Source organism: Ochotona princeps, chromosome 7, assembly GCF_030435755.1.
Source record: "Ochotona princeps isolate mOchPri1 chromosome 7, mOchPri1.hap1, whole genome shotgun sequence".
Lineage (NCBI taxonomy): Eukaryota > Metazoa > Chordata > Mammalia > Lagomorpha > Ochotonidae > Ochotona > Ochotona princeps.
Genome location: NC_080838.1, coordinates 48,486,422 through 48,498,064, shown reverse-complemented (window position 1 = coordinate 48,498,064; position 11,643 = coordinate 48,486,422). Strand labels below are relative to the sequence as shown.

Here is an 11,643-nt window from a genome sequence, read left to right as displayed (position 1 = left end):
TGACTCAGATCCCAGAAACAGTGGGGTCACTCCAGAGCTATCTCAGCAGCGATTCAGACGTTCAATACCCCAGAGCTCCCCGCCCGGGCCCAGCCCGCCATGAGCCATGGGCACATGGCGGACTGGGTTCGGGATCCGAGCTAGACGTCCTCTCCCGCAGCCCTCGGCTCGCCTCTGGCAGCCAGAGGTTAAATCCTGCAGGCCCAAGGTTGCGCCCCTCCCCAATCCCGTTCACCACCCAATGGGGGTGGTGGGTGGGCCCCGGACATGCCCAGTCACGGAGGCCTCCCCCCTCGGCGTACTCACCCCAGAAGGAAGCAGGCCCTGCACCCAGGCATGTCCGGGCCCAGCCCGCCATGAGCCATGGGCACATGGCGGACTGGGTTCGGGATCCGAGCTAGACGTCCTCTCCCGCAGCCCTCGGCTCGCCTCTCTCCCATTTATTTTTCTTAACTTTTCTCTTGTCCATGCTTTACTTTTTCAGTGTGTTCAGTGGTACACAACTGGTAGGCATTTGTGAATTTTTTAGTATTTCTAATCATACATTTGAGTATCTTTAAACTTTATAAAGGAAACCATATAAAAATAAAAACTTAAAATCACTGGGTGAATTATTTCCTGATTTATTATTTGAATTTAGTTCCCCAACTTGTTACTGGGGTCTCAAAATATTACATAAATATTTTCACAAATGAGAATGAGAAATCTGATCTTTTTAGTTAATTTTTTTCTTGACCATTAATTTTTGTTTAGATAGAGGTAAGACAAGAACACCAAAAGCTGGGGCACAATCTAGGTTTTCAAGTAGATGTTTTTTGAGCCATTAGTACTGCCTCGTATACTTCATTGGTGAGTAGCTGGAGCTGGGAATTGAACCCAGGCACTTGGATATGGTGTGAAAGTGTCTTAACCACCAGGCCAAACAGTTGCTCTCTATTCTGTCCTGTTGGTTAATAAGTTACCGGAACCCTGTGATGTGCCAGGCCTTAACTGGCTCTGGGTAGCTGTAGTTAACTATAAAACTAGTCCCTTCCATCAGAGTTTATATCTCCCATACTGAATATGATATTCAGATGGGTGCTTTCGTATATGTGTAACTGAGTGTGGAAGTCTCATTCCCATAAATAATGGAAAAATCTGCAAATATTTCCTTGTTATTTTTTCATGTTTATGATTGATTAACTGTTCTGAAATATTTCAAATTAATTTGGTAACATAATTGAAATATAACTATAGCTGCTGTTTAACATAGTGTAATGCTTTTTGTTATTTTAAAGAAATTTTAGATTGCTTTTTGAAGTGAAATTTTGAGTAAGTACTATTTTTTGAACTTTCCCTGGTTGATTTGTGGAGTCAGAGGCTTTAGTTTTTGCAAATAAAGTTTGCAGTGGCTGTATCTTGTATTGCTTAAAAATGTTTTTAACTAAGGAAGGCCTGATGTTAATTACTTATTTGATCTTCTAGGAATGTTTTAAAGGAAGCTGGGCTACTCACAAGTTACTACATAAGAAAGCAAGTAAGTGGGACCATGTATCTTTACTATTTGGATAGTTCTACTGTTTGTAAATGTGTATTGAAATGTACTGAAGCTATATAATGACTTTTTGTGGTATGGTAGATACTCATGAAAACAAAATGTGCCTGAGTAATATCTTTCTTAGTCTTTATTCACATGTTTGACTTGAAAACATGAGTTAACTGCTAAGATTCTTGAATCTTGCTTGGACAATCTTAACACAGCTCTGCTCTCTTGGCATTCTATTGTCTTTTCTAGAAGTGTTTGTACATTGCAGGCAGGAGACATACTAACTATTTGGCTTCACTTTTTTTATCTAGTTTCAATTCGCATTGTTTTTTTCTACTCAACATTATATTCCAGCCAGCCTTCCATATTTGTGGGTTTCTCATCTGTGTTTTGAAATATTTATTAAAAATGTCTGCACTGAATGTTTTATGCAAGGCTCTTTGACTAAGAGTTTCATTTCTGATTGTAGGCTGGGGGTCAGTTCTGGGAGCCAGTCCCCTGCAAATGCTGAGTGACGATTGTAGCTTGTTATTTCGTGTTTTAATGTTACCCATAGTCTAATGGTTAGTTTTGTTTTTTGAGTTTACTTCATGTATGTCTATAAAGTGAAACAGTTGGCTGTTGCTTAGCTACTGCTGTCAGTCTTACTCATACAGCTGTGATGTAACTAATCTTTCTGCTTCAGCTGCTCCTGCATGAACTCGTACCATGATAATTGGCTGTGGCAGCCTGATAGCTGGTCACAGTACATGGGAATAGACAAAGGGCATTCCTGTTGACTGAAGGCTTGACTGGCAGTACATGTTTCTTAGTGTAAGATTTTTGTTGCAGCTTACTGATACTCATGCAGCTTACTGATATCAGCAGTTTACTGATACTCGTATGTTTTGCTCATCTACTTGTGCATTTTTAGGAACTGATTTAATGAGCTTTGATAAATTCTTTTACCAAGGCATATGTAATTGAGGTCAGTTAAATTGCCATTTGAAGGACATGGAAATAAAAAAAAAATTTTAAAGATACACAAATACCTTCTTTGCTTGGATAAAGTAACTTTGTGTCTAATGATAATATAGGCTGTTCAGAGAGGAGATTTAGTCAGATGAAAATGATGTGAATGAATGAGACTTATCAAGTACAAAAAGACTTGTTGTTGATTCTGATTTGTTACCACAAATAAAACGTAGACAAAAGTTTAAATAATATCAATTAATGTTATTAATACATCCATTACATGTTATATTTTTAATGTGTTAGATATTTTGCAGAGCAGCAAAATACAAAAGATCAAGGTTACACAGTAAGTAAGGGAGCTTAGGTTCTGTCTTGACCTCCAGGTTTGCCAATTCATTGCAGTGTACCTGGGTCTTCAACACTAGATTTCTAAGTACAGAGCTATTTCATTTTGGCCTATATTACAAAAGAACTGAATAGCAGGTGTTCCCTGTGTGAAATGGACATGCAGTATTGGTCTTGGCTGCTTGAATTTCATCTCCACCTCTGTTTAGTGCAGTGCCATCCTTTACATGGTGCCCTGTTGGATTGGGGGAACTAATTTTCATGACTGGCTGAACCTATGATTCTTTATCCCTTTGGGGCATTTTGGATACAGGTAGCCCTCAATTGACCAGCTCTGTACCTTTCCCAACCTAAGCAAGTTGACCCCAGTACACTACTGTGGGTGACAGACTTAGAGAAGGGAATAGTGTGGAGAAGGATGAGCTCAAAAGCAAGAAAAGTATCAAGAATCATATTAGGGGAAAAGATTGAGTTAAGGGTCTAGGGTATCTTAAAAGGAGATTGGAGGCAATGGTCTCATCCACTTTTCCCCCATTCCTTGACCCTCCCCACCCTAATCTGTTGTCCACATGAATATGCATCTCTTTCAACTGTGTAAACATCAAAAAAATGAAAAAAAATTTTTTAAAGATAGTGTTTTGATTCTTATAAATGCTGGTGAGAATAGATCAAGCAGTTCTTCTAAACAGAATATATAGACTCTGGGTTTTGTTTAAAGTGTAGTATGCTGGTTTCTGACTAAGGCTGCCTGATTTTAATTTGGCATATTGACGTATAATAGGCTGTTAATGTGTTTGCCTAATTTTGTTGTTGGAGCAATTCTGGTTTCATAAATTAAGACGAGAAAGTTTTTTTCTCTAATATTTTAGGAGAGAATATGACATTTGGTATTATTTCATTTTTTAAAAGATTTATTTTTATTGCAAAGTCAAATATACAGAGAATGGAGGAGAGACAGAAAGGAAGATCTTCCTTCCAATGATTCACTCCCCAAGAGACCGCAATGGCTGGAGTTGCGCCAGGCTGAAGCTGTGCTGATCTGGAGCAAAGAACCAGGAGCTCTTGCTGGTCTCCCAGGAGGGTACAGGGTCCCAAGGCTTTAGGCCATCCTCGACTGTTTTCCCAGGCCATGAGCAGGGAGCTGGATGGGAAGTGGAGCTGCCAGGATTAGAACTGGCTCCCATATGGGATCCTGGCATTCAAGGCAAGGACTTAGCCACTAGGCCACAGAGCTGAGCCCTATTATTTCATTTTTAAACGTTTAATAGAGTCTACATGTGAAACATGGAATTTTCTTGATTGCAAGAGCTTGATTTTTTCTTCAGACTGCAGGAAATGCTTAATTGTGAATAAAGTAAATGACCTTGATGGAGTATTTCTATGTCTTACAGCAAGAACAACCAGTCTGATTGTCAGGCCATGAAGTGAGAGCATGTATAGTAGTACTTGGGTGCATGTTTCCTACATTGTGGCTTCTGACAGAGTGTGCACCCTTAGTCTGATCTGTGGAAGTTGTAGCACTGCACATCTCAAGATTATTCTACACTCTCTAAGTGTATCACTGATTTTATTGTGTTTCTTTCTCTAACTTGTCCAAAGTAAATGGGAGAAGAGTGTGACCTTGTTTGAGTAGCCAAAAACTTGATATAGGTATACTATGTTTTTAAAAGCTCCAACTAATACTTTATCTTCTATTGCTGTGCTCCCAACTGGTTCCCCTAAACTACAATCATGGATTGTTCCTTTCTTAATTTGTATTTATGTAATTTTAATTTTATTCTAAATGCATAGAGAGAGACATAAAGAGACAGATAAAGATCCATCTTTGATGTGTTGTTTTACTTCCCAAATGCTATGAATGGACCAGGCCAAAACCAGGATTTTGGAACTCTGGGGATACTTGGTGCCTGGCAGGATCCCAACTGGGACTTCTGTACTGTCCTACACTGCTGCCCCTGTTTACTTACCCTTTAAACATAAACACCAGGTTATTGAAATCATAGGCTTATTGTATGGACTAAATAAGCAAACTAAATAAACAAATTCATGTAAAGTGAATATAAGTACCCATTAACCGTTGCATTATTATTTTTATAAGAATTTGATCAGAAAATCCTGTCCCCATCAAAGTATTCATTTTGTGCCATTTGCATAGGCAGCCTGTATATTACTAAGTTTTGGACAAGTTCTTGTAAGTATCAGGCATTACCTGTTTTAAAGACTACCTACTAGTGTTTATTTACAGTGTCCTGCCTGTTCACGTTTCTAAAAAATTATACAATTTACTACCAGTCTTAGCTCAGCTTAGATTATAAATCTATTATGTCTCTAGTATTTAAGGCTCAGATCAAATTTAGCCTTAAAATGTTACATAACTTTGTTTTCAAGTGTACATTTCTGTAAGTAAATCATACCTAGGTTTGAGTACAGAACTTGTGAAATTTCAGCTTACTTCTGTAGGCTTGCTTCATTTTAAATTATTGTTCATAATCTTGAATTCTCTTGAAAATAGATTGTGGAAGGATAGGAATGCAGATCAACAGAAAGTTCTGGATGGTCTTACATCTTTGCCTTTTCGCGGCTCACTCCCCAAGGGTGTACTGAGGCAGAAACCCTGTGTCTTCATTGCTCTTCTGTCCTACATTTCAAGGGAAAGTTGTTCCTGAGGATCAAAAATGTGTTCTTTTCTAGAGTAGTGTGAATGAATAGATTGGTATTTGTGTGCTTGTCAATTGTTACCTTAAGTGCTTTGACCCAGCAAAGGAAATGAACAGACATTTTGAAAAGAACTGATTCAGATGGCTAACAGACACCGCAAGATACTCAGGTTCTCTAGCTGTTAGGGAGATACAAATGAAAACCACGTTGAGGTACCACCTAACTTCAGTGAGATTGGCCTACATTCAGAACTCAACAACACCTGTTGGCGTGGATGTGGGGAGAAAGGTACCCTTCTTCACTGCTGGTGGGAGTGCAGGCTAGTACAACTGCTATGGAAATCAGTATGGAGAATGCTTAGAGAATTGTAAATAAACCTGCCAAATGACCCAGCTATCCCCTTCTTAGGTATATACCCAAAGGAAATAAGAACTGCCTATGGGAAGGGGATCTGTAATCCTATATTTACAGCAGCACAAACTGCAATAGCAAAGACATGGAAACAATCCAGATGCCCATCCAAAGAGAAATGGTTAAAGAAACTGTGATACATCTACTCCATGGAATATTACTCAGCCTTTAAAAAGAATGAAATTATTCCATTTGCAACTAGATGATCCAAACTAAGGACCATCATGCTCAATGAAATAAGTCAATCCCAAAAGGATAAGTACCATGTTCTCTCTAATACAAGGAAGCCATCGTGCAAATTATGTTCAATAATCCTTTCCATAGTGTTTTTATTGTATCCCCTGTCTTTTGATGTTTTTTATTTCATTTTCATTTCTTCCAGTTTCTTTTCTCTTGTTGAATTCATCACTAACTCATGGATTGCACGGTGGCATCATCTTTTTGTTATCCATGCATTGATTTTGCAGTGGCACGATTTTTTTTGACTCCATGGTGCTGTAATTTTTTTGTTTTGTTTTTTGTTTTATCTTCATCCCTGTTGCTAACTTTGTTTCATGACTTCTCATTTAAGGGAATGTACAGTGATGCATAGAAGAGACTTCCATATCCAGATGTGACGATACAATGCCATGTGCATCCTTACTTCAAAATCAAAGATAGACTCTCAATGAAAATATTGGAAATTATAGAAAATGGGATGCTAGACTATCTGACATTGTCTGTACCAGCAGTGTTGGGGCACAGCTTAATAACAGACTGATGGACTTATGACTCCTTAGGAAGGACTTTACTGTTGTGGTAACATGGGGTAAATCAGTCGGAGGTGGGAATTTGGGGATGGGGAGAAATCCCAGACCCTATGGAATTGTACCATACTATTAAAAAAAAAAGTTCTTTGACCCCATAGTTGACCCCGTGATATGCAAGAGTATGAATTGAAGCAGGCATTCTTGTCATTTTCACTTCAGAATAAGGATAAGTCAGACTAGTTTTTTACATTATGCCATCTGTCTCTCCATTTTGTATTTTAAATAGTTTAATAGAATTAATTAATTTAATAGAATTCACTCTTAATGTCTTGTCTCAGTTGAGAAGATTTTGCTAACTTACAAATCCTATTTTTAAAATGACCTTAAAAATTGACATTGTAGGGCCCGGCGGCGTGGCCTAGTGGCTAAACTCCTCGCCTTGAGCGCCCTGGATCCCATATGGGCGCCGGTTCTAATCCCGGCAGCTCCACTTCCCATCCAGCTCCTTGCTTGTGGCCTGGGAAAGCAGTCGAGGACCCTGCACCCACCTGGGAGACCTGGAAGAGGTTCCTGGTTCCCGGCATCGGATCGGCGCGCACCGGCCCGTTGCGGCTCACTTGGGGAGTGAATCATCGGACGGAAGATTTTTCTCTCTGTCTCTCCTCCTCTCTGTATATCTGACTTTATAATAAATAAAAAAAAATGACATTGTAGAGAGAAAATGTTTAGTGTTTACTTGAGAAAAGCAGTTGTAAGATCTGTTCCCATTTGACATTTTGTAAAAACTTTAAAGCATTTCAGTCTTCTAAAAGGAGTTGCAAAACTAGTGACTGTAATGGAAAAGTAATAGCTTTGATGATTTACAGTGTACATGTGTTAGCTCCGTTTCCGTAATGTAGTGGTTATCACGTTCGCCTCACAGTGGACATGTGTTGGATTTGTGTGTATGTATTCTTGGGGTTGGTTTTTAAAACATGTGCTAATCAAAGTGTGCTACATCCAGTTGCTTAATCATTGAAGCATTCCTTTCTCTTTTTCTGCCTTCTGGTTGCTGCTGTCTACTCAACTCCCAGAGGATGAAAAAGCGAAACGAGAAGTGTCTTCCTGGTCTATGGAGGGTGATATTAACACTGATCCATGGGCAGGTTACCGATATACTGGTAAACTCAGACCACACTATCCTCTGGTGAGTAAATAAGGTAACAAAATTGAGCATTCATTTAAAGGGTAGCTATAATTTTTATTCCTATGGTAGTGAATCAGCCGATCAGGATAGAATTTGCAGAAGGACTTGCATTCTAGCTCTTTAGCTCTTGTGGGACAATGTTTGGGAGTCAGTAGGGACAGTTGGCAATCTTGGGAAAAGTGGGAGAAATTTTAGATGAAGGGATTAAAACTTTTTAGATTTTAAAGTAGTGTTATATAGTCATGTAGATAATTCTGGCTGGCATGATGGTCATGTATATTACTTCTCTGTTGAAATTTTTTTCTTTGAAATTGACTGCATTTATATGAAAGGCCGAGAAGCAGATTCTCCAATCCTGCTGGTTCACTCCCCTAATGGCCACAATAGCTGTATAAGCGTAAGCCAGAACTAAGTATAAGTCCCCCAGAAGGAACTTGACTCACCACTTTGAGGGTGTGCCTTACCAAGTAGCTGCAGTCAGGAAGAAAGGCCCTCTGATATGGGATGCAGGCCTCCTAGGAAGCACCTTAACCCACGACACCAACTGACCTTCGTTGTTGAAACATTTTAAACTTGTATTGATTCCTGCCTTAGTTTATATGGATAGCTTTTCTGCAATTCCTGTCCCTTTCCATGATCTTTAGATAGGACTTAGAGTTTTATTTTACTTATTTTATCACTTTTTTGTATGTAGATTATACATTTTATTGATATTAGTTGATTAAACTCCCATGATACATTAGTCTGTTTTACAGATGAGGAAATTGGGCTGAGGTTAAGTTATTTGCCACAGATCACAATGATGATAAGGGGCAGATCCAGGGTTTGAGTGTGGAAAATCCAGCTACAGAGGACTCAGTTATAATATAGAAATTCTCTTATGTTGTACTTCACTTTGCATTCTTCAATATTTAAATTCTCTTTTGGTAACTTTTTAATTAAAGGAAATTTTGAAAAAATATCAACCATCTTAAGAAGGATTCCTTAAGCCAGCCTCCCAGCAAGGGTGACTTTGGGCATACTGATAATATGTTTACTTTTGGGTACTTTGTTAGTTTGTCAGTTTGAACCAATACAGGAGTGAGTTTTGTGGTAGGTATCTAATCTTAAATCGTTAATGGTCTTTCTTTTTGTTAACTTACTAAAAAAAGGGTAGCACAAGGTAAATAAAGCTTAGGCTTAATGAAACAGATTTGTCTTACAGTATTTTAGATGTCACTTACAACTTTTTTGTCATTTAAAAAGCTGAGTGAACTTTAGTATTTTTTTGAGTTTTGTTTGTCAGTAATTAGAATATAAATTACCTTTTTCATGTTTTTAGATGCCAACAAGGCCAGTGCCAAGTTATATTCAGAGACCAGATTATGCCGATCATCCACTAGGTAAGCTCTGCTGTGTGTTGACTTGATGGCTGCTGTGAGGAGTCCTTTTCTTGTAGAAAAGGTTCAGTACTGAAATTCTTTGTTCCCTTTAAGTGATGATGTTTGTTTTTTAAGTGATGTTAGAACACTGAGGAGAATAGATTCGCCGTTTTGAAATCTACCCAGTTCTGAAACATTATTTATTTAGCTGTTAAAAGACTCCAAAATAACACTGTATTTTGTGTGGTTATAGTATCCTCTGCGTTTAAGTTAAAACAAGCAAGTCTGGATTTGATTTTTAAGATATCCTGCCTAAGCTTGTAGTTAGGTTAAAGCAGATTGTAGAGGCCTGAGTGAGTGCCTACCTAAAGATTTTGGACTGTAGCAATAATAGAGATACTAACAGTAGCCTAGATAATGGTAGTAATGACGAAGATCCTGCTGCTGCTGCTGATACTGCTTTAATAGTAACCGGTGTTTATTTTTGCTTAACTATGTGTCAGGCACCGAGCTAAGTTCTTTGTACGTGTTACTCTATTTAACAGTTGCAACATTGCTGAGATAGGTTCTATTGTCTTCTCCATTTTATAGATATGGTAGTGAGATACCCAGAGAAGATAGGTAATAAGCAACTTTGGCACAGTTTCTTACCTCAGGATCTCACAGTGTAGTTTATGTAGTACTGTGTGAAATACTTTGAGTTTACATGTCCAAAATGGTTGAACAACAGCAACTTCATGTGATTTAATCTGCTTTGGTAAACTGCCTTTGTTTGGTTCTGTAAGTGAAGAACTGCTTCTTATGATTATAATTTTAAAACTTAAAATGCATGATTTCAGGTACATTAAAGGAAAAAATATTGAAGTCTGAATGATAACCTTTTATTGATATGTATTTCATTGTTGTCTAATTTTCTTTAATAAAATACATTGGTTTGTATTTTAAAATACAGACAAGGTAAATTGTAATAGAATAAAATATCATGCAATGAAAGGCAAATCCTGCTCCTAAGACTAGCGAACCAGCTATTGCTAGGTTGTTGCAGAACTTTCTAGACAGAAATCATGTGTACACACATTGAACTTTGTCTTCTACATTTCACTACAAAAGAAACGTTATATACACCTTTTTCCTTTGCTATAGTCTCTTTATACATCTTGAAAACATTCCATATAAAACCATATAGCACCATTTCTTTTTTTGTTTTTGTTGACTGAAATATTCCATTGTGTGAGTCTCTCAAATCACTAAAGCTGGCTCCCACTCACTAATGGAATGGTTAGATTATTTCCTGTCTTATCAATTCGCAATAATTATTCTTTCATTTACATTTGTTTGCCTGTGAGAGTATGTCTGTTGGTGAATCTAAAGTGAAGTAATTAGGTCAGTTTTGATTTGCTTCTAGAGATTTTGGACACTTTACTAATTGCTGCTGCTGTTGGAAACAGCATAATCTGTTGCCATGCTTACAGTAGTCCTTGCTAATCTGAGATGAAAGGAAGGTGTTTAATTATTATTTTAATGCACATTCTTCAGTATATTGTCATGTTTAAAGTCATTTGGAGTTTTTCTTTTTTTTTGAATTATTTTTATCTGTAGCCTTCTCTATCCCTGTTAGATTATTAGTACCCCCCAGTATTGATCTGTAGAGGTTCATTTTGTATTAAGAACAATAGACTATATATATGCACTAAAGTTTTTTTTCTCAATTGACCATTTACATTTTGTTACTACATAAATAACCTTCAGCATTTTTTATGTAGTAAAGTTTAACAGTGTTTTAAAGATGTTTGTTTGGCCTTGTGACCTTGAAAAACCTTTTTGGTTCAGAGGTCACAAAAAATAATTTCCCATGTTTTCTTGTATTTTTGCATGATTTTGATTTTGTTGTGTGTATAATAAAAGTTTGTGATCTGTTATGAGTAGATAGAGAACATACAACTTGTTTTCCTCAGGAGAGTGCCAGGTGTCATCATAGTTACTACGAAAAGCAGTGCTGCTTGTAAGCAGCCTGTAACGCGGATCCTTGGCTTGAGAGTGTGCCGCCACGTCAAAGTGGCAGCTGACCGTGTTATCAGAAGTGTTTCCAGATGATCACTTACTTTTGTTTTCTTAATTAAGGGCAGTGATGAATTAGATGAGTAGTTTTGCTAAATTGAGCTATCTTGACCTTGTGTTTGTTGATATTTTATTTGAAATTCTTTTATCAGTTACTTTATAAAGATTTTTTGATTTTTATATTAATTTTGTCATATTTCCAAATAATTGCTTTACTGACTTACATTTAAATGTATGCAAGTTTTGAATTAAACTAATTTCATTAATAAGTATTCTTAGGGGAGTATTTTTCAAACTTCTTTGACTATGTCAAAGTAAGACATGGGTTTATAACATGAGTGTGTAACAACAAACATTTCAGAGCAACTTTTACTCTTATTCTTTATGATACTTTAT

The 11,643-nt window shown here is 37.4% G+C and overlaps 1 protein-coding gene across 1 annotated transcript in view; it reads left to right on the top strand.

Annotated features, from left to right (window-relative positions):
- Positions 1-1,445: 1,445 nt before the first annotated feature.
- METAP1 (methionyl aminopeptidase 1) overlaps positions 1,446-11,643 on the top strand; it is a 31,419-nt gene continuing 21,221 nt past the window's right edge. Inside the window, exons 1-3 of the mRNA XM_058667018.1 lie at positions 1,446-1,516; positions 7,716-7,828; positions 9,150-9,210. Coding sequence (XP_058523001.1) covers positions 7,754-7,828; positions 9,150-9,210 — 136 coding nt within the window. The 5' untranslated portion in view covers positions 1,446-1,516; positions 7,716-7,753. The remainder of the gene's footprint in view (positions 1,517-7,715; positions 7,829-9,149; positions 9,211-11,643) is intronic.